General features: G+C 37.6%; 1 protein-coding gene across 2 annotated transcripts; it reads left to right on the top strand.

Moving 5' to 3' along the window:
- The first annotated feature begins 1,060 nt into the window (after positions 1 to 1,060).
- Positions 1,061 to 18,306, top strand: LOC127542970 (transcriptional regulator ATRX-like). Of its 2 annotated transcripts, XM_051968922.1 has the most exons (8): positions 1,067 to 1,162; positions 1,588 to 1,640; positions 4,118 to 4,161; positions 4,455 to 4,561; positions 6,361 to 6,474; positions 11,961 to 12,067; positions 13,180 to 13,244; positions 17,453 to 18,306. In XM_051968922.1, the coding sequence occupies exons 2-8, from the start codon at positions 1,620 to 1,622 to the stop codon at positions 18,063 to 18,065; spliced, it is 1,071 nt and encodes a 356-aa protein (XP_051824882.1). In that variant the 5' UTR covers positions 1,067 to 1,162; positions 1,588 to 1,619; the 3' UTR covers positions 18,066 to 18,306. The 2 variants fall into 2 exon arrangements, with proteins under 2 accessions (XP_051824883.1, XP_051824882.1); XM_051968923.1 differs by lacking the exon at positions 13,180 to 13,244 and having other exon boundaries at positions 1,061 to 1,162.
- The last annotated feature ends 3,569 nt before the right edge of the window (positions 18,307 to 21,875 follow it).

Below are 21,875 nucleotides of genomic sequence, written 5' to 3' on the forward strand. Positions count from 1 at the left end.
ATGTTTTGGGGTGATTTTATATCATTTTATGGGGCTCACTCAGGTCATACAGAGTTCGCTCTCATCACGACTACTACTACTAGTACTACTACCACCACCACTGCTACTATCGCTGCTTTGGCAATGACTTCCCTCGCACCCCAGCGAGAGAGACGTAGTTCAGGTGAATTTTGATGGGAGACAGAGATTTTGAGGCACAGAATAACCGTGTTTTTCAGATCTGTGCAGAGGTTTAGGGACAGGAAATTGCACATGAAGTATAAAAACTTGTTAGAATGTTGCTTTATTACTATCTGAATGATCCTGGCTAAGTCAGGATGGCTAAGGGATGACATGGACCTAATTTAGCAATTATTTGACGAGTAAAGATTTAATGGTGATTTTTTAAAATCAAATTTCTTTTGTAATTATAGTATTTTAATTTCCCAAATATATACAATGATAGTTTTCAACATTCACCTCTGCACGTTCCAAATTTTTCTCCCTCCCTACCCTACACTCTCTGCTCCCTAGTCAGGAAGTGATCTGATATGGGTGAAATATGCGCGATTCCATATTCATCAATGATGGTTCTGAGTAAAGTTTTAAAACGACACAATAGCATTACAATGGGGGGGGGAGGGGGGAAGAAGGTGGATGGAAAAGAAAAAGAAGGAAATAGGGTTAAAGAGTGAGAGACTGGAAAGGGAGAGGAGAAAATGAGAGACCGGAAAGGGGGAGGAGAAAATGAGAGACCGGAAAGGGAGAGGAGAAAATGAGAGACCGGAAAGGGGGAAGAGAAAATGAGAGACCGGAAAGGGAGAGGAGAAAATGAGAGACCGAAAGGGAGAGGAGAAAATGAGAGACCGGAAAGGGGGAAGAGAAAATGAGAGACCGGAAAGGGAGAGGAGAAAATGAGAGACCGGAAAGGGGGAGGAAATTATGAGGGAATCAGAGAGAACAGGAAGAGAGTCACAAGGGAAGGGGAAGAGAGTGAAGAGGAAGCAGAACTCAGTTTCTATGGTAACGACCAATCCCAGAATCCCGGTTTATTCTCAAGACTCTCCGGTCTCGATGATTGGCTTACTCGTTGTCCAATCATCTTCGGTCGTTCCGGTTGTTCGGTGGGTGGGTCCCAGCTCTTCCGAAGTAAGTTGGCGTCTCCTTAGCTCCAGCTCCTGAGGTAAATATTTCTGCTTTTAAAGACGCGTTTTTTACTTTTATTTTTCACTTATTGTCATTCCCTTTTGTTAATTAGTAAAAATAAGGCCTCTTTATGATTTCCTGAAGAATTTTTCTTTTATTTTCCGGGCGTTATTTTCGGGCTTTCCCCGCTTAGATTCGGCCTCGTTTAGTTTTTGCCTTTTCCTCAACCATTTAGCGTTATTTCAATAAGTATCTTTCTGGAAATTGAAAATGCCGCATTATTTGATGCTCCTAGACAGGATTTGTTACATTTTTCGGGTTTTTTACTATTGGACTCAATTGCTCTTTAACCATTTCATTGACTTTACTTGTAAAACGTCCTATTATTGTATGTTTATTTCCTTTTGTTGAAGTTACTGATGACGGGAATTGATTTATTTTGCTCTTACATCTTTTTCCTAGATAAATTCTGCGGAAAATAGTGATCTTATTCGATGGAAAATCCCAATGGCGAGGTAAGTGTGATTTGTCAGGCTGTAAATGAATTTTAAACATTTAAACAATCATCGTTTCTGTTTCTGTGGTCAAATATTTTATGAATCTAAATAAAGGACCCAGGGAAGGAAAAGTGGATTTTTTTTTTAAAAAGGCCTTTTGTGACGTGTAACCCACTGAGATTCTATATGACTCATGCCTAGTTACCATTAAGGGAGTATACGATGTGTAATAAAAATCCATGTTTCCTGATAAACGCTTGTTCTGTGTATATTAATATGTTTATTGACATAAGTTCTCTTTTAAATATATAATTTATATGTGTAAATATATCTTTTCCTAATTATACCCTGCTTGAGAGTGATTATGGAAGTTAAAGGGGGAAAAGAATTAAAAAGGCTCCCAGCAGAGAACAAAAGAACAATTTACAAGGAAGTGAAGACAAGATAATAATTTCTTCTACTAATATATGTGTGTGTACATATATAAATATGTATATATGTACATATATACACACATACACTTTCTTCAACTGGTAATTTTTTGGATCTATTTTGAATTCTCCCTGATCTGTTGGACACATGACAGTGTTCTCTATTGTATTATTTTGTTTCATATTTCTTTTCTGTGTTTCTTTTTTATTAGTCTTTTTTAAAACAAAATAATTTTTTAAAAAATAAAGTGTATATGGCAATAATTATTAACTGAATGAAAAAACGGTTACTCAGGAGTATGATGGTGTCCCTGACAATTATAAGGAATAAATTATTGCAAACAATGTAGGTCAGAATATGACAGAAAATATATTAAAATAAAATTTAAAAAATTTTTCCAATAAGGCATAGGTTAAAGCAGAAATGCTTGTTTTCAGTGCTAAAATTCAGCCATTCCAGAAATGCTAACTATATTAGCCAAATTAGTAAGTTGTAGATGGACAAAGACAAAACTATTTTAGATGGGAGAATAGGATACAGAGTAATATTAAAAATTAATGGTTGCTGATTTATTCATAAGGAAGCAAAGAACAATACAAAAGAGAGAGAAAAGGGGAGAAGATCTGAAAAGTCCTTTGATCCAAGAAATACTAGATGAGATGTGTAGGGTCCTTGTGCTTATTATATTAATAAATTTACTTCCCCTGCACCAAAGTCTAGTTGAAATAGGGAAGAGACTGGGAAATGGCCAAAAGAAAAGGGCAGATAATGGGAACAGCTCAGGCACTCAGCAAAAACATGTTTCCTAGCAATAGATTCTATAATGTGACCAAAGTGCAACCTCACTTTCTACCTCCACCTGCCTTTCAAACATCCAGAACTGCATGTGAAGGAGACATCTTGAGCCTAGTATGTGTAAGATTATTTTTATCTTCCCTGTTTCTGACAAGGTTACTCTCACCTTACAGGCTTACACACTAGGCAGTCATTCTCACCTCATTGTCTCTTACCCTCCATATCCAAGTTGTTGTCCAAGCTCATTGATTTTACCTTTTAATCCCTCTCAAATACTCCCTTTCTTTCTCCCTTGTACAGGCCCTTGTTATAATTTCACACCTAGACTATGGAAATATCCTGACTTAAGTTTTTCCCACTCCACTCTAGTAAGCTTTCAGTCATTACAGTGATTTTCCTAAAACACAGTTTCAGTGATGTTATTTTCTATTCCTTAGCTCCTCTACCCACCACCCCTTTATCAATAAACTCCAGCGGCAAGACCAACCACAAAATGCTTGGCCATTCAAAACCCATCACTCTCTATAATACAGTAACACTGGCTTCCTGGCCATTCTCTGAACAAGGCCCTTTTTCTCTGGCCATTCTCTGAACAAGGCCCTTTTTCTCTGGCCGTTCTCTGAATTTTCCCCATCCCTGCAATGCCCGCCTTACTCATTTCTAGCCACTGATTTTATTCCTTTAAGTCTGAACTAAAATCCTGCCTTCTCAGGAACCTTCCCTAGTCCCTCATAATCCCATTGTCTCCCTTTGTGAATTTTTCCCATTTATCCAGCATATAGGTTATTTATTATATTTGCTTGTTATCTTGCTATTAGCTTGTCAGCTTCTTGAGTACAGGGACCACCTTTTTGTCTCTTTCTGTCTCCTGTGCTTATCTCAATACAGTTGGAAAGTCTGTTCTGTAATTTAGTGAAGTAAACTCAGGGATCTGTTAGATGATGTCATGAACAGTCTGACACAATGACTGAACAAGAACACCTTGGGATAGCTTGGTGACTTAGTACAGAATGGCCTGGATTCAGAACATCTTATCTTCCCGAGTTCAAATCTGACCTCAGAAATTTACACTTTGTATTGTCCTGAGTAACTCACTTCACCCTGTTTGTTTTAGTGTCCTCACATATAGAATGAGTGGGAGAAGTAATGGCAAACCACTCCAATACCTTTGCCAAGAGAACCCCACATGAGGGTCACAAAGAGTTGTATGCACCTGAAAAACAAAAACCATGAATTCACTGACACTTGTATTTGGTTTTTCTTTTTAGGGTAGTGGGCAATCTGAAGAACTGAAGCCATCATGCCCTGAGAGGTTAGTTAGTGTTTCTGACCAAAATACGTGGATTTAGTTTAAAAGTACAAATACGTCAAGAATGTTGTCCATCTAACTGCTGTCTTTATGTCTCTTTTTTCTACTATTTCTCCTATATTTTTGTGGAAAATGCAAGGTATAAAGGGCTGCAAGTTAGTACTAAGTTAGGTATGAAATAAATATATTGCTTGAAATATTTTCATATCAACTTTATTAACACTCACCAAGGAAGCTGGTTTTCTGAAAACTTTCACTTGTTTTAAGTATAAACATAGATTTTAAATTTTCCTTAGGAAAGAACATATGAACTCTGATGCTGGAAAGATGGTACATGAATCTCTCAGTCCATTTCATTCAGATGAAAATTCAGATGTTCTTGTGACAAAAAGCATCTCAGAAGGTATGTTATATCATATTTATTTACATTTTTGACAGTTAACAGTCCTGGTTATGGGTAGAAAATTTGCTCTTAATTTGTATAAAACTAATTTTCATTATCATAAAATTTTAGTCATAGAAGAACTAGGTTCATAGCCAGAATAGATTTTAGAATTCATCTAAATCCTTGAAAGTACAGATTAGGAAAGAGGTATGAAAAAAATACCATGAATTACTCAAAATCATATGTCATTATGTGACAATAATAGTCTCTTTGGTACACATAGGCCTTTCATTTAAACTACCTGGAAAATTAGTCATTTTTGAAATGGCTTTGGAATAAGGAGGTTTTTTTAAAGATGAATTTGGTGTTTTGTTTTGTTTTGAAGTTAAAAGCTGCTGGCTTTTATCTTGGGGAACTTTTGACCTTTTTTGCCACTTCTTGGATTGTCTCCTGACTTTGGGATCTGCTTCTAATATTCTTCTTCATTTTCTACCCACTGTTAACCTAGACACTGACCTTGGAGTGTGTGAGCCACATAGGTGAGCTTCGAACTTACCTCAGCAGGGAGGGGCGCCTCATTTTCTGCTCATCTCTTTTTTCCTCAAGGCTTTGGCCTTCTAGTTCATTCAGGTTTTGCCTTATTTTCCTTCAGTTGTAGACCTAGACACCTAACTGCTCTTACCAAAGTGTCCAAGTACTTGAGCTGCCAAATCTAACAGTTATCCTTCTAACCTCCACCTCAGTCCTAATCCCATTTTTAGCTCTATGCTGCAATTGATACTCTTTTCTTGGACTCATTTTCCTATCTCTCTCTGTTCTTCAGTCTCTCTTATTTTTTTGCTTGCTTATTATTTATATTGTAATCTACTTCTTGGCTTTGGGGCCTTTCATTTCTGTTGGTGATTCTCTTCTGCAGTACAGAGTTTAATTTTCATGTATATACAGATGGCATCCTGAGTTATGTATAAAAAGCCCACTATACCTCTTGAATTTCAGGCCAACATCAGCTGTCTGGTATTATCCCTATTTTCACAAATTAGGAAACTGAGGCAGACAGGTTAAGGGACAGGTCAATTCTCCAAGAGCCTCCACAGCTGTGAATCATCACATCTGAAGGAGTTGCAGGGAATCCTTTGCTGACACAGGTGTTGCAGACTGGGAATGAGATAAATTGGAAGCAGAGGAAAGAAGAGAGTGGTCAGAGAACAGCAACTGCCTCTCAGTCTCCTTGCATCATCCTCTCACAGGAGGAGATCCATTCTGCAGGTTTATGTTGGATCTCCAGCAGTCACTGTCACTTGGCTCCCACATTACAACAGACAGAAGCTAAATGACTGTCTGATTTACAGATGCACTCTCCTTTGTGTGCTGTCACTGATGAGAATGAGAGCTTCTTGAGACTTGATTTTCTGTTTTTCTTACCAGTGCTTTGAAGCTAGGCCAGAGGGCAGGGAATATTCTGAATCTCTGGTCTTGGAGAATAAAGCTTAAGGTTCTAAAAGGACCTGGGAAATTCTGAATCTTTGGAATGGTTTTTCCCTCTAAAATCTTAGTTTGGGAAGAAGAACAAAAACAGAATATTACCGTTCCACCTCCCTCCTGTGGCTTTTTTCTCACGAATTTCATTTTGAATATCACAGTTCTGGTTTTGGAAACTTCCAGATTGTCAGAGGTTGTGATGAAATCCCTTAGCATCTTGGAACAAACTTGTCATTTTATTTCATCCAGTGGTTTTTAAAACTTTGTTTTTAATTCTGCTATTTGGGTGGATTCAGTGTTGTCACATAATTAGCATCATGATTGTGATTAAATTGTAGGTAATGTGATTGTACAGCCAGAACCAAAGAAGGAGGAAGACAAAGATGATTTCCAAGAGCCCGAAGTTAGACACAAAAGTAGAATGAAAACTAAACATTCCAAAAGACATGTTGGTAAGTAGGGTAGTTTAAAATTACTTTCAAAGGATATCTTGTAAAATAGTATAAAGAATGTTGAAAATCATTGAAAGATATGCACTAATATAAAGAGACTACAATATTGTCATTGGAAAGAACTCTGAAAAAGAAATTGCACACTTTCTGTAACCATAAAGAATTGAGGAAAAGTATGCTCTTCTTGTGATGGAGATAAAAATGGAGTGACAACTCCTCTGCCTGTGTTGGAGGTATTAAGATGCGAGGTATTTTTCTGCAAGCCAACCAGGAGTGTTCAGGTTAACATTATTCTTTGGGGTGGGAGGTGGGGGCTTGGTGGCCAGGGTGGAGATGGTGACATTCAGGTATGGGGCCTTTACAGATGGTGCCTCAGGTCACAGATGTCCATGATTTTGAGGAAAAAGTAGTACAGGAACATGGAGAATAAAATACCTAGGGAAATGGTCAATGAGCAAAATAGGAGAAATAATGGTAAAGAGGTGGGAAACATCTGGAAAGGGACTAAGAGCATTAGGAATAAGAGAATGATGGCAAAATAATGTGACAGGCAAAAAAGAAGAAATAATCAGGAAGAGGGAGCAATCAAGTGCCAAAATTTTTGGAAAATCAAGGAAGGATAAAAACTATTGGACTTAAGAAATGAGGTAACTACCGATAAATGTTAATTGATTGACAGTTTATTTTATTAAGCACCTGTTATTTACCAGGTGTTATGCGGACACTAAGAAGGCAAAGAAAGGTAAAAACAGAATCCTTTTCTCTCAAAAAAAAAAAAAAAAAGCATCATAATCTAAAGGGGGAGTAACTTGGTATCTACCTTTTTTTGAATAGTTTAATACTTCAATATTCTTCTCCCTTTACTCCCAAAATTCGTCCTTAAAATTTTCCAAGTCAAATAAGTACCAGTTTTATTTTTTAAGATTTAAAATGTTCCTAAAACCCTTGTTTGTGTCCTACTTCTGATTTGCTTTGATGCAAGCAAATTGGCATTAGCAAATGGAATGTAGCCCAGTCTTGTATTCTGTCAGGAAATAATCAGCCTGACCTTTCTATCCAAATGTTTCATACAGCACTGTAATCAAATTGCTTTGCTTTCTTTCTCAAAAGTTGCAGCTCCTTATTCCTAGCAAATATAGTCAATTTTTGGTCACCATGAATCATTTCAGGATGGTTTGTAATTAGAAAAAAGTTAATTTTTTTCATTGGGAGCTTGCTTCATTCTGAACTAACAGTAGTCTTGCCACAATGAGGATGAAGTGTTTTGCATTTTATTTGAACCTGTTAGTTTTTTTTTTTTTAGTCTCTTTTTGTTTGCTTTGGCTCCTGCTGTTTAGAATCCACCTTTCCTTTCTTGTTGATCCCTTTTGTTAATCCCTTTTCTTTTTCCCCCTCTTAAGTTTGCTGATCAGTTGTGTCTGCAACTCTGTGACCATGCTATCTGTGAGGTTTTCTTTTTCTTTCTCTTTCTTTGTTAAATATATTAAAAATCACGATTAAACTTCCAGTTTTTTCTTATATAATACATTCTGCTTTTACTCTTTATTTTACCTGTGCATATCTCATTTTTATATGATAGATATTATGTACACACACACACACACATACACATGTCTTCTTTTGCTTGAAAGCAACAAGCTGTTGTAACTGTTGTAAACAACAGTTTAGTCTGTTCTCCCTTTCTGCCTTATGAGTAAATTGATGCTTGTATATTTTCCTCCTTCCAATTTCCCCCACTCTCCTCCTTACTGTATTTGCCCTCTCTCTCCTCTTTGCTGTTTTACTTCTTCCTGCCACCTTGCCCTCCTCCTTATCCCTTCTAAGGCTTCTTCTTTCCTTCCTGGTAACAACAGTGAGGTTCCTGCACTATCTGCCTTCCCCCAGCTTATCAGTTCTTCTTTTTGTTTCTCATTTGTATGAAATATTTGCTCTTTTTTATCTCTCCCTACAGTTTTATTTTTTTAGACTTGATCTCTTACACGTAGTTTGGCCCAAACCTTTCTTTTATTATTATTATCATTATTATAGCTTTTTATTGACAAAACATACCCATGGGTAATTTTTCAGCACTGACCCTTGCAAATGCTTCTGTTCCAATGGCTTCCGTCCTTCCCGTCTCCCTCTCGCCTAGATGGCAGGTAGTCCAATACATGTTAAATATGTTAAGGTATATCAAATCTTTCTTTAAAAAAAAGTTTTTGTTTAAAACTTTAAATATTTAAAAGAAGATTAAAAAAGCTGTCATGTGCATAGCAGAATGTCAGGGAGGGTTCAAAATTCCATTTCAAGAAAACCTATATAATAATAAAGGACATTATTCTCATAAGTGTGTGTCTTCTTCCTAGTAGGTTTTCCTTTGTTCTCTGTTGTGTACTTTTTACTTTTTCCTTTTCCACCTTTCCTCCCTTGCACATTCAGTCAAGCAGGCTGCACTAAGTATATTTATGTATGTATATATCTGTGTGTGTGTGTGTGTGTGTACAGATATATGTATATATACATGCATTTGTACATATATACATGTAAGACATTATTAGCATGGCTGCCACGTAATGTAGATTTTTGTACTTTGAATCTTTCAAGAAGTTTTGCTCCTGATTACTTTATTATTTTTGCGTGCATCTCTTATTTCTTATCTTCCAGCTCCCCTGCTTTATTACTTCCTGCCCCCTGGCCTTGCTACTACTTAAACTGCCCAAGAATCCCTCCCTTATTCTCTCCACTCCCCATCTTTTTTCTCTCTCTTTCTTCCATTATGACTAATCTACAAAGCCTCCTATTCCCACTTATTTCTTTATCCCCTTATAGATGTACATGTACCATCCTTTCATTAACCCATTTCTGATATGAGTGGGCTTCCAGAAACCTCAGTCCTCCTCACCTGTCTAATTCCCTGCTCTTGCCCCTCATCTGTGAAATGGAGTTATTCTTTTTAACTTGTCCTTTACCATTTTGCTTTTCAGAATCACATCATCCTCTTCTCTACCTCTGGCTTTCTCTCAAACGAATTCCTAATGACAGTCACACACGTAGGGTGTACATCTCCACATAGGAAACACATCGTCTCGCCTGACTGAGTCCCTAGTAATTAATCCCTGATGTTTGTCGAATGTTTCTCTTGGATCTTATATGTCTCCTTCCAACAAAAACCTGAAAGCCTGGCAGCTCATGGAATATTCCTTCTCTTAGTTCAGAGATATCCTTCACTTGCTGGATATGAAAGTTTTGGCTGCAATTCTCCTTCTTTTGTTCCTTGACATCTACTGTCCCAGGACCCGTAGTCTCTTAGAGCAGCTGCTGTATGGTTCTCATTATGGCAATGTCATGTTTGGTTTGCCCATCTCATGCCTTTCTCCTGGGCTCATTCAGTTCTGCTTTGTGCAGCCCCTGTACCACTGAGTAAACCTGCATTCAGTTCTACCATTCCATTTTCTCCGGAGTTCTAACTTTTAAAAAATATTGTTCATCTCTAACTTCTCTTTTGTTTCTTTTGATTAACTTAGTTCTCCAAAGGGAAAGATGAGGGCCCCCTTTGTATAGTGTTATTTTTTTTTTCATTTATAACTCATTTAACTTTTTCTTAATTTAGATATTGCATCATTTGGTGCATGTGTATAGTGTTGATATTATTTCATTTTTATGGTACTTAATGAAGTCATTTCCTAGTATCTTTTAATTAGACTTGTTTTTGCTTTTGCTTTATCAGAAATCCTAATTACTACCCTCAACTCTAGGCCTTACTTTTACTCCGTGTGTGTCTCTTTGCTTCCAATGTATTTCTTAATTTTTAATCCACTTATATTTTGTGTTTGGTTTTCTTCCATTCATATTTGCAGTGATGATTACTGTATAGCTCCCTTCAAATTATCTTTCCTTCATTTACTCTTTTATCCTTTTTTTTAACCCTATCCTGTTAGTTCATGCTCACCTCCTCCACACACCCTCTTTCCCTTTTCTCTTTACTACCCATAGAACTAAACTTGTTCTTATACCCAACTCAGGCTGTTATGCTCTCTGATCCACTTCCAGCGGAAGTGAGGTTCAAGCATTTTTCCTCATTGTAAAAGCTCTTCTTGTTTTCCACTTTTGTGTAAGATAATTTGCTCCCATTCCTCATCTTCCTGGGAGGCTGAGTCTTTCCTGGGATCTTTTCAAATTGTCTGAGAACAATTGTTTGACTTGTTTATTTCCTCTACTCTATGAGGCAATATTCTGTCTTTTCTATGCAAAGGAAATTTGATTTTCTGCTGTTCTTTCCTGTCTTCCAGAATTCTCTTTCCATGGTATTTTCTCTGTAAAAATATTTTGCATTTGCAGTTTTCTCCCTCTCATTATTGCTTGGACCACAGCCACACATTTCACACTCGTCCATTGCTCACCACTCTTGTAATCTGGTGACATGTGGTGATCTATGTCAGAGGGCACTCATTCCTGCACCAGCAAATGGTCTTCTGTCTCGCCTTTTCCTTGGACATTACGATGCTTTTCTCTCAATAAATATTACTTATCACTTTAATACAAACTGCATTTATTATTATGCCCTAGTGCTTTTTAATAGGAAAGATAAGGTCTTTTGTTTTGGAAAGGTATTTTCCCTGCATCTGTGAAGATAATCATATGACTTCTGTGGGATGTTCTTTCTTTGGAGTCTGCTGTTGCATTACAATTGTCTTATTATGCCCTGTCTTTAGTTCCTTATCCGTCCTCTTTTTTTATACCTCACCATTCTCTTGTGGTGTCCTCATTTTCATTTTTAACTAGCTTAACAGTGCAGGAACTGGATAACTCATTTCTGTCCTAATCTTTTTCAAATATCTGCTTACAACTATTGAGCAAACGCCTACATTGAGCACTCTAATTCAAGTCCTCCATGTCTTTGTTTCTATAATAATTTTCCTTAGTGATTGGTTTACCTCTGTTATTTTTTTACCTAATTAGTCTCTAGCAAAAAAAAACATAAACCCATCATTTTGATTTTTAAAGTCCTGCAAAGTTCCATTCTAACTATACTTGCTTTCCTTCCCAGCTGGCCTTCTATTTCTCCTACTAATGGGCCATCTCTTTCTCTTCCTTCATTGTGGTTATTATTCCCACACTGTCTTTTTTCGTTATTTTAAAGTTTTTGTCATGTTAGTTGTATCTGACCCTTCATGACTACATTTGGGGCTTTCTTGTCAAGAATTCTGGACTGGTTTACTGTTTCCTTTTGTAGCCTTCTTTAAAGATGAGGAAACTGAGGCAGAAATGAATTGAGGACAACGTACGATGAGATGTCTTGCAGTTATAAAATGTGTTAGTTTGTGAAATTTTTGAAACTTATCCATACTTTTGCGTAAGTATGCAACAGTAAAATGATATGAATCATATATCTTGGTAAATTCCTATTGATTAAGCAAATAGGACATTGCAAAAAAGATACTGAGTTATAAAAATCCAGTTTTAAATTTTATTTGTGAACAGACTATGTTTATAATTTATTTGTTTAGAGGAAATACTTCCTGAGATCGTGTGTTGTACTGCTTGTGGACAACAAGTGAACCATTATGAGGGTTCAGTGTATAGACATCCTGCACTGAATGTTCTTATTTGTAAGGTATGTAGTTATGAAATGAATGATGATTTTGTTATCTGTAAACTAGTATGCCTTTTGTTTGGGAATAAAGGACAAATTCTCCTGTCAGAGTAAGACATCTTTTTTATTCATATGAATTCTATAATGATTCATTTCAAAAGTGAAGGTTCTCTTTTTAAATGTGAGATGCACTAAGTGCTGAACTTACAAAATCAGACTTGATTAATAAATGGGTTAGTTTAGATAAACTTTGGTTTTTAATGTACATGAAGACAAACATAAAGACTCTCTGTGACTGACCTGTGAGCTCATACTGTTTGGATCAGTCATAGTGGGCTACAAGTGGCTTGACCCTGTCATAGTGAGGTAATTTTCACCCTTTTTGATTATTAAGAACATTGTTAATTTAAAAAAAAAAAAACTCAGTCCTATTCATATTTGACAGTATATGTAATTTTTGTAATATTTTGCTCTCACTAGTTCCTACTTCTGGTGAGAGGAGAATATTTCAAATTACCTCTTTGGGTATGAGTGTTTATTGAAATAATAAAAGTAGTTTTAATAATAGCTTCTTTTCCTTAGCCCTTTAAGATTTCAAAGGGCTATACACATGTAAACTCATTAGATGCACAATAACCCTGTGAAGCTCGATTATTATGATAAGTTTTACTAATTTACTCTGAGAATGAATAAGTTATTTGAGAAAGGAGTTCATCTGAGCTCTTTCAGCCTCTATCATCATATAGTGTGTTTGAGTGCAACAAAAGTTGGTTTTGATTGTATTAATAATGTTTTCAGTTGTTCCTTGGGTGCTGCTTATTTTCCATTTGTCCATTTGCACATTTTTTCTTTGAATATGTTTTGAATTTTCTTTAAATCACCTTATCAATGAACAAAGTGAATTCTTCATAGACATTTTGTTCCTTTGTTCCTTATGATATGTTGTTACTTTGTTGGCAGTTCTTTACTTTTGCAAAATACTTCATTTTTTCACTGTAAGTTATCACCCCACTTAAAGGTTTAAAAGTAGTGTATGCTTAGTGGATTTAAACATTTTAAAATTTGTGCTTTGTGAATATTAATATTTTAAGAGACTTAAAACATGTAGAATTGAATGTTAATTCCTTTTTTAGAGATGCTACATATATACGAGTGATGACATAAGCCATGATGCTATTAGACCTCATATGCACTGCAGGTAGGAATATAGCTCCCAAAATAGAAAGCCTTACTCTTTTGGGGATCTCTTAAATAGTTTTATTTATTTATAATTCATTTTATTCTCTCAGTGAGTCTTCATTGTGTTGTCAAACGTCAGAGATTATAGCATATATTCAAAATGAGAGGTATGCTAGTTTTAAATTTATCACTACTGATGTTTTCTCATTGAAGAGAAAGAGGCGTTCAACTTGTTATGGTTTCATTTTTCATTTGGATTCAGGTCTTCATGAGCTGCTCGTCATTTTACCAGACATTGTTAACCGGATTCCTTTTAGTGAATTTCAGGGTATCTCTGAACTTAGACGTTGAAGAAATTTATACATTTATTGTAACTGACATTTAAAATTAAATCCTTTTACGAAGTTCAAAAAATCTTTGTGCTAAAAGCATCATTATACCCTAAAGGTTTCCATAACACAAGAAATACTAACAAAGTCTAGTTCATACCGAATTTCCAGCATAACTCACACAATCATATTCTTTGTTGTTGAGTCATTTCAGTTGTCTCTGAAATTTTTAAAAATGAATTTATTTATTTTTAATACACATTGTCTTATGAATCATACTGGGAGACAAGAATCAGAATAAAAGAGAAAAACCATGGGAGAGAAAAAAAACTGAAAAAAGATGTGAGCATAGCATGTGTTGATTTACATTCAATCTCCATAGTTCTTTTTCTGGATGCAGATGTCATTTACTTTCCAAGATCTATCGGGAGTACTTTGGATCACTGAGCCACAGAAAAGATCCAAGTCTTTCATAGTTGATCGTTGCATATTCATGCTGTTGCTGTGTGCAATGCATTCCTGGTTCTGGTTGTTTCCCTCAGCATCAGTTCTTGTAAATCTTTCCAGGTCTTTCTAAATCAGCTTGATATCCATATTTTATATCACAACAATATTCCCTTACCTTCATATACAACTTTGTTCAGACTTTCCCCAAATGATGAGCAGCTACTCAAAATCTGGCCTGAGATTTCTCAAAAAGTACTGGGGTTTCTACCACTCTTGGGGCCTCTAGTTCATTGTGTGCAAGGGCTGCATCATATCAGAAGGACCAGGAATCAGATTCGGGAAGGATGACAGTCTGATCATCCCAGTTTTTCTGTCTCTCTTTTGGGGATGTAACTAAGTCAAGTGTATTGGCATTTTTTCACTCTGTCCTTCTTGCTTTCCTTTCTTTTCAATAAATAAGTACTTACTTCCTTAATTTCCTCTCAGTTTAACCCTTTAGACTCATTCCCTTCTTGTTTGTAATTTTAAAAATACCTTTTAAGCTCTTCCAAGGGTTTTTTCAGGGATCTGAGAACAAATTAATTTGTTGAGATTCCAAGTATAACCACTTTGATACCATTGTCCTTTTATAAATATACTGCAATCTTCCCTATTACTACAATAACTTTTCATTATCTTTAGAAAGTAACTCTTTTCCTCCTACTTTTTTCTTTTTCCTCACATTTCCTTTCTTCTTTTTTTGACTCGGATTTTTGTATGTGATAGTTCTGCTCTGGTCCTGTGCCAGCCTAAATTTTGGTGCTGCTTGCTGCTGGCTTTCAGGCCTTAGGGTGTGAGACGGGGACAGGAGTGGTGGGGTATCTAGTTTCCCTGATCCCCTCCCTGGAATGTGGAGTTTATTTAGCTCTCAGGCTGCCCCACAGGTGGGGTAGGGTGGGGAAGGACCTTACTGATGGTTTCCATGGTAACAGAATCTTGCTGGTGGCTGGTTTTGGAGGAGGGTCCAGATGTTAGCTTTCAATGTCCAAATTGATGGCACTGAGCACAAGGATCATGGGGCTTTTGGTATTGAAGCCCTTTCAAAGAATGAACTTGGCTGCAATGACCTGCCCTGTGGCAGTGAAAACAAGATTAGGGACATGAATTTATTAAATTTTATTTTAATTAGAGTTTATAGTTCACCTGAAATTATTTGCATTGCTCTGAAATCTTTGTTAATTTGTTTCTCAAAATACCTATCTTCCATCAAAATTTAGCTGATGTAGGTGTGTCTCACTGGGGTGAGAAGAACGAAAGTGTCAAATGTAGTAGTAGTAGTTAGTAGTAGTGACTAGTAGTAGGTGGTAGTTGTAGAGTAAGTACTAGTAGTACTAGGTAGTAGTAGAGTGACTTGCCCAAGGTCAAACAATCACTGATGAGGTTGTGGTGGCAAAAACAGGTTCAGAATAAACATGAGACACATTCATAAGGGCTATTCTCTAGCAAAATAAAGTGTCTTTTAGGAGAAGAGATTACAAAGCAGAGATAAAATAGGCCCCTGAAGTGGCCAATATGGAATAGAGTTGGGAGAGCGTCTAGTTGGAAAGGAATTTGGAAGGATCCATGAGAGGAATATATCAGGAGGCCTAAGCGTGCCATTGATTGGTAGGTTAGATTCACAGAGGAGTTCAGTAGAATCACCAGTTAGAGTGAGGACTATGGCACCATTAGAAGGAAGGAGGGAGAAAGAAAAACCTCCTGCTGGGCTTAGGAAGAAAACCTGGCAAAGATCTTTATCATAAGCAGATCTTTGATAGGAGAAATATAACTTTGTGGATATCTCATGGATAAAGGCAGAAACTCAGGGGGTTAAGAATCAAGGAGGAGAGGAAGTGTTAGAGAGCTGAAAAGTGGGGGGAATCAAGGAACTACATGGAATAATACACCTGGCAGACCGGGGCCAGGACCTGTCTAAAGATATGATAATCAGCATCTCTAAAGGTTGTGTAAAGATGCACAGGGTTTGAGGGATAGAAAAAGGAGTTTCATCTAAACAATCATTCTCTAAACAGAATGCTTTTAATAGAATTATTATATCTGATAAGAGTCAGATGGGCTTCTTCCTGAGCTTACAACAACCTGTGAGGTACAGAAAAACTAGCCAGGTAAAGTGCTTGTTCAAGGATGCGTAGCTACTTTGAATTTACTGGACTAAAGCTAAAGCTCCATATTCTTTGCCACAAAGATGCTCGCAAATATCTGCTTCATAATTAACAAACTTACTTTCATTTTCTATTGAGAAATATCACATTATTTTCATTAAGTTCCACTTGCCCCATTGCAATTTTCAATGCATTTTATTCTTCAATGAACTTTTCTTTTTTTAAAGACGCTTTTTTTAGTGTAATCCCCAATTTTGCTTTCTAAAATTTTTTTCTCCTAAATGCATTTTTGGAGTCAAGATGTTAACTTTTTTCATGATTTTCTTGCATCACTTTCATTATTTTCCCCAACTTTTCTTCTACCTCTTTGCTTTCCTGTTGGGATCGTTTTTTAAACCATTTTTCAGTGATTCCTTTCGGAGTTTGAGACTGATTCACATTTTTCCTTATGACCTTAAATGTGGAAGTTTTGATTGTGTTGATATTTTCTGATTTAGTGTTTTGATCTTCCCTGTCACCAGAGTAATTTCTTATGGTCATGTCCTTTTTTGTCGTTTACTGATTGATTTTTCCAGCCTATCTTAAGTTGTACCTTTGTAATAAAATTGGGTCCTGTATGAAGAAAGCCTTGCCCCAAGCTTGAAGTTTTTGTTCTGTTGGTTCAGAGCTGTTCCTGGGCATCTGTAAGTTTTCTGCTTTTCTAGGGTGTTATGATCTAAGGAAAGGTTATAATCCCTGATTTTCTAGTCTGAACTTTTCAAAATCTCTGACAGACCATAAGCTCTCTTTGCTTAACTGGATCTATGAACTTCCCCCTTCAGGGCTAGTCTTGGTTCTTGCCTTGGTAATGTGAATCTCCATATGGCCATTGCAACAGTCCTGGACCCAGTGCCGGCTAAGGATCCACTTTCTGACCAATTTCTCAGTCCTTACTGAGAGCCCTGGAAGCATCAGCTATTGTTGATTCGGTTGCCTTTGAAGGTCATGTGTGAGAGACCCAGGAGTGGTTACAGTAGTTTTACTAAGGATAAAAAGGTTTTATCCTTTTCAATTGTTGGTTCTTTCCAAGTCACAATTAATTTGGGGCATTATTTTATAATTATAAAGATGTTTCATTTAAGTTCCTACTTTTAGTTTTATAATTATATGAATAATTTAAAAGAATATACGTTGAAATATATTTAGTTATATTAATGTATATTAAATTTTCTGTAATTAGTAAATTTTTGTTCCTGATTAACTTTTTTAAAGTCTTTAAATAGTTGACTAAGAATGATGCTTCAATGTTTGTTTGTTTTTTTACATTTCAGGTGGTGTGCAGAAGGCGAAGATTTAATTATTTGTGATTTCTGCCCTAATGCTTTTTGTAAGAAATGCATTCGGCGCAATCTAGGGGAAAAGGAGATGGCAAAAGTGATGGATAAAAACACTAAGTGGAGTTGTTACATTTGTCAGCCAGAGCCTTTATTGGATTTGGTTGCCATATGTGACTGTGTATTTGACAATTTATCACACTTAGATCAGCAGTCTAAAAAGAAAAAGTTAGTAAGTGAAAAGACTGATAACACATGTGACCCTTCAGAGAAATTAAGCCATGGAAGTTGTGCTGAAGAGACACATCAGGTGTATAACCCTTCCTCTGATGCTATAGCACCCAATTTTCCCACATTACAGATTCCAAAAGCCTTGGTTGAGAACGTGAGAGAAACAAACGCTACTTTTCTGAAACATTTGCGACAAACATTCCATTGTTCAGAACTTAGCCCAAGTGAGAGGGAATGTCAATATGAAATTATGAAATATATGGTCATGGAGATACGTAATGCTCAGGAGGCCTTGGAAGATTGCCTGAGTAATGAAGTAATTAAATTGGTTAGAGAGATGGAGGAAAATAATAAAGAAAGAGAAAATGAGAATGTTTAAAAACATGCTAAAAGTCTTCTGATTTCTTTGTTAAGATTAAGTAAGAAAGATTTCCTTGTTCACACCTACAATATGAGGGCACCCGCTCTGTCCGACCAGATTTGTTATGTTTGGGTACTTAAACCTCTGTTTGCTTTCTGTACGCCGTCTCTTGTTATTGCCAGTCTGCCCTGATGGGGCGAGATGCCCAGTTCTCCTGAGATGTGATCAAATAAAGGCTTCAGTTTTTTCTACTTTGAAATACCTCTCGTTTTAATGGAGTTGGTGGACTTCTAACCTATCTATTTTTAGGGCCACTCTTTATTATTTTCCTAATGTAGCTCAGCAGGTGTAGGAAGAATGAGGAGTTCTGGAAAATGAGCTTCTTTCTGTAGAGCATCTTTTTTTTTTCTTTGATGATGATTACAGGATACATTGATGTCTGTGGGGATGACAGATGAGCAGTGTGAGTTTAGTGTATCTGACCATAGTTGAGTCATTTTTCCATTGTGGCTGACTGTGTGACCCCATTTGGCTTTTCTTGGGGGAGAGGGCAGAGATACTACAGTACTTTTCCATTTCCTTCTCCAACTTATTTTACAGATGAAAAACTGAGGTAAAAAGTGTTAAGTGATTTGCCCAGAATTCTACAGCTAATAAGTGTCTGAGCCCAGATTTGAATTCTTGAAGAAGAGTATTCCTGGGCCCAGTGCTCTGTCCACTGAGCCACCCAGCTGCCCGTGGTTGTGCTGCCTTGTCCCCTGGGGGTCCCTCTGATACAGAGGTGAGTGTTCCTAGAGCAGGTGGATTGCAGAGAACAAGCTGGCCTGGCAGAGCTCTCCAGGGTCTTTGGTGCTGAAGTGATAGAGAAAGCCTAGGGTGCGGTCAGGAATTCTGCCAAAGACATGAATTCAGGGCCACAAGTGACTGTTGAACGTTCATGAGGTGAAACAGGATAGGTTTTTGGAAATGACATGTGAAAAAGAAACTTTCCCTTCATTCTTCCAGTCTTACAACAACCAGAGAGATGAGGGTACACCAGGGAGATGGGAGAATCAGAGTCAACAGAACCCAAGAGCCAAACTGCTCGATTTTGAATGGGGAAAATCTGGGTTGACATCCTACTGTACATGCTGTGGACACTAGCTTGCTGTGTGACCTCAGACAACTCCCCCCACCACTCTGGGGTCTCTGCACCCATTTGGTGTCTTGAAGTAAAAACTGGGTGAAGAGACAACCGAGGCAGCAGATAGAGCACACACATAAGAGACCGGCAGGGAGGCTTTGTTTGGGAGGAGACCAAGATTTCAATGGCAAGATTGGTGGATATAGAATTAGAGGAGCTAGCTTGGAGTTCTGGCTCTACGACTGACACAAAGATACATCTCAAGTCTTCCTCGGTGTCTGATTTTCTGTATACTGCAAGGCTAATTTTTCTTTTATACAAGGCCTGGGCATTTCTGATTTGACCCTGGGAAAGTTTGGGCCAAAACTAGCTAGTTTTTTAACAGATGTCCTTCCTAGCTCAGACCAGCCTTTTTCTTGTCATATTTCCTCCATGTTTTGTCAGTGGCCAACAATGAAACTTTACTTGGTGCAAGGCCTCTGGGCTTGGCTCCTTGTCCCTTTTCTTGCACTCGCCTGCTTGGTGACCCTGAGACATGGCTGCCTCTCTGTTTTCCAAGTAGAAATAGAGACCAAGTACTGCTCTCTCCAGCTTCTTGGGGCAAGGGTGACCAGGGAGACCAACTTTGGGCAGACTTGAAAATGTGGCGAGATGTTCCTTCTCTGGATGTCCCTGAGAGATAGAGGTATAAGGATAAGATTCTGTAGGCTTTGGTCCTCAGTTTCCCTCCATGTCCATGGGGTAATTACAGTACAATGAACTAATAGTCACCCCTGTTTTTCAGCTGCTGATTAACCATAGGAAAAATACAGCTTAAAGAACACCGTCTTGGGTGGGTTCTGGCCAAATCCACCAAGAACACATTATCTATACACTGGAACTAGCCACTCCAGGAGTAAAGCTTCACTCTTGACTGACTCTGGCAGGACTGGCCTCCCTTCTGGATTAGCTCTAGGAAGTGAAGTCGGTATTGCTGGCATTTAGCCACCTTTGTTCCCTGCATTGTTTAAGTCACGATAGATCGATACCCAAACTGGAATCTCACCCATGGAGAGGACGCTCTGTCTGGGACCCACGGTCGGGACTTGCAAGGCTGTGATCTGCACTTCCCCAGCCTGAGGTCTGCAAAGTTGGTGCTTCCCGGAATCGGGGATGTATTCTTTCTTCTCTCCTCCTGTAGTCTATCTCTTTGTATTGTACTGGTTATATTAATCATAGGATGCATTAAGTGCTTTTATTGTAAGAATGGCATTGTCAATTCTAGTTTTCGGGTTTTTTTATACTTCATTGTTATTAAACTTTTTCATATAACCTGTTATATTAGGTCTTGTTCTGGGAGCAAGCCATTCTTTAGGACCAAATCATAAATCTTAACCTAACAGTCTCTAGTCAAGCCTGGATGCTAAAGTTTCAAAAGTGGGGGCAATCTTTCTGAACGACTGAATCCTTTTTGTTCTTCCTTTCCACCTCTTCATTAATACCCTTCAGATTCTTGCCTTCATTTAAAAAATGTTCAAGGATTTTTTTTTTAACATCACAGTATTCTACGTATCCCTCCATCTTTCTTTGCTTCCTGAGAGTCACTACATGTGACAAGTGGTATTTTATGTTTCAGGAAGGAAAAAAACAACATAAATATATAGTGAGAGAGGAAAAGATATCTGTGGTGGGAGACAATCTTTCTGGGAACACTCCAGTTACTACAGCCTTGGTCTCTATTGAAGCACATTGAATGTCTGAACACTGAGAAGAATAGACACTTGTGGTTAGAGACACACTTTCTGAGAACATCCCACTTACTATAGATTTACTCTCTGGGAAAGCACATCTAGCATCAGAACATTCTGTGGATGAGGTACTTATGCGGGGAGACACACTCTCTGATAGCCTTCCAGTTACTACAAGCTCACTCTCTGGGGAAACACATCTACTCTCAGAACATCCAGAAGGAAAGACACCTGTGGCAGGAGAAACTCTCTGGGAACATTTTAATGTAAGAAAAGGACTGAGAAGGCTTTCTGGGCAAAGAAACCAACTTTTGAGGGAAACAATGGTGGGCTCTATGGTGCATCCAGTAGGTCTGAGACCTTACCTTGTTTCCCTTAATAAAGGTTGGTTCCTATGCCCAGAAGACCTTCCCAGTCTCTTTCTTACACCAGTTGCTTCAGGATTGCTCTCTAAGGAAACGCATCTAGACTCAGAACATTGAGCGGACAAGATCTTTGTGGCGGGAGACACTCTTTCTGGGGACAGTCCACTTAATACAGGTTTCCTCTCTGGGAAAGCCCAGCAAGAGAAAAATTGGACATTTAATGAAATAGAGGCCGCTGAAGCATTCCTGAACAAAAGACAAGTGATGACTTTGAAATATGTGTCAAGAGAAGCATTAAAATGTAAATATGTTAGAGATCATAAGTTAACTCAATGATGTTAAACTAGGTACTCTTTTAAAACGGAAGATGATAAACATGTCTCCTATGAATTTTAATAATACTAGAGCAGGTAGAAGGATTGTACCTAGAAAGAGGGCTTGGGAATGAGACATTTAGTTGTGGATAATATAAAATATATGGACAGGTGAGAAACATGGATGACCTGGGAGATGATAGAATGGAAAGAAAGAATGGGGGCAAGATCTCATAAAAACAGACAAGCAAGGAAGAAGTTTTATCTTGGAGTGGAAAGAAATGGTAGTGAGGGAGGGA

The sequence above is a fragment of the Antechinus flavipes genome, chromosome X, assembly GCF_016432865.1.
Source record: "Antechinus flavipes isolate AdamAnt ecotype Samford, QLD, Australia chromosome X, AdamAnt_v2, whole genome shotgun sequence".
Classification (NCBI taxonomy): Eukaryota; Metazoa; Chordata; class Mammalia; order Dasyuromorphia; family Dasyuridae; genus Antechinus; species Antechinus flavipes.

Bases quoted from the DNA above. Each gene is read 5' to 3' on its own strand.
- LOC127542970 (XM_051968922.1), top strand. From the start codon at position 1,620: ATGGAAAATCCCAATGGCGAG. The intron at 1,641-4,117 runs GTAAGTGTGATT...TTTTCTTTTTAG, and splicing joins TGGAAAATCCCAATGGCGAG to GGTAGTGGGCAATCTGAAGA. The intron at 13,245-17,452 runs GTAGGAATATAG...TTTACATTTCAG, and splicing joins AGACCTCATATGCACTGCAG to GTGGTGTGCAGAAGGCGAAG.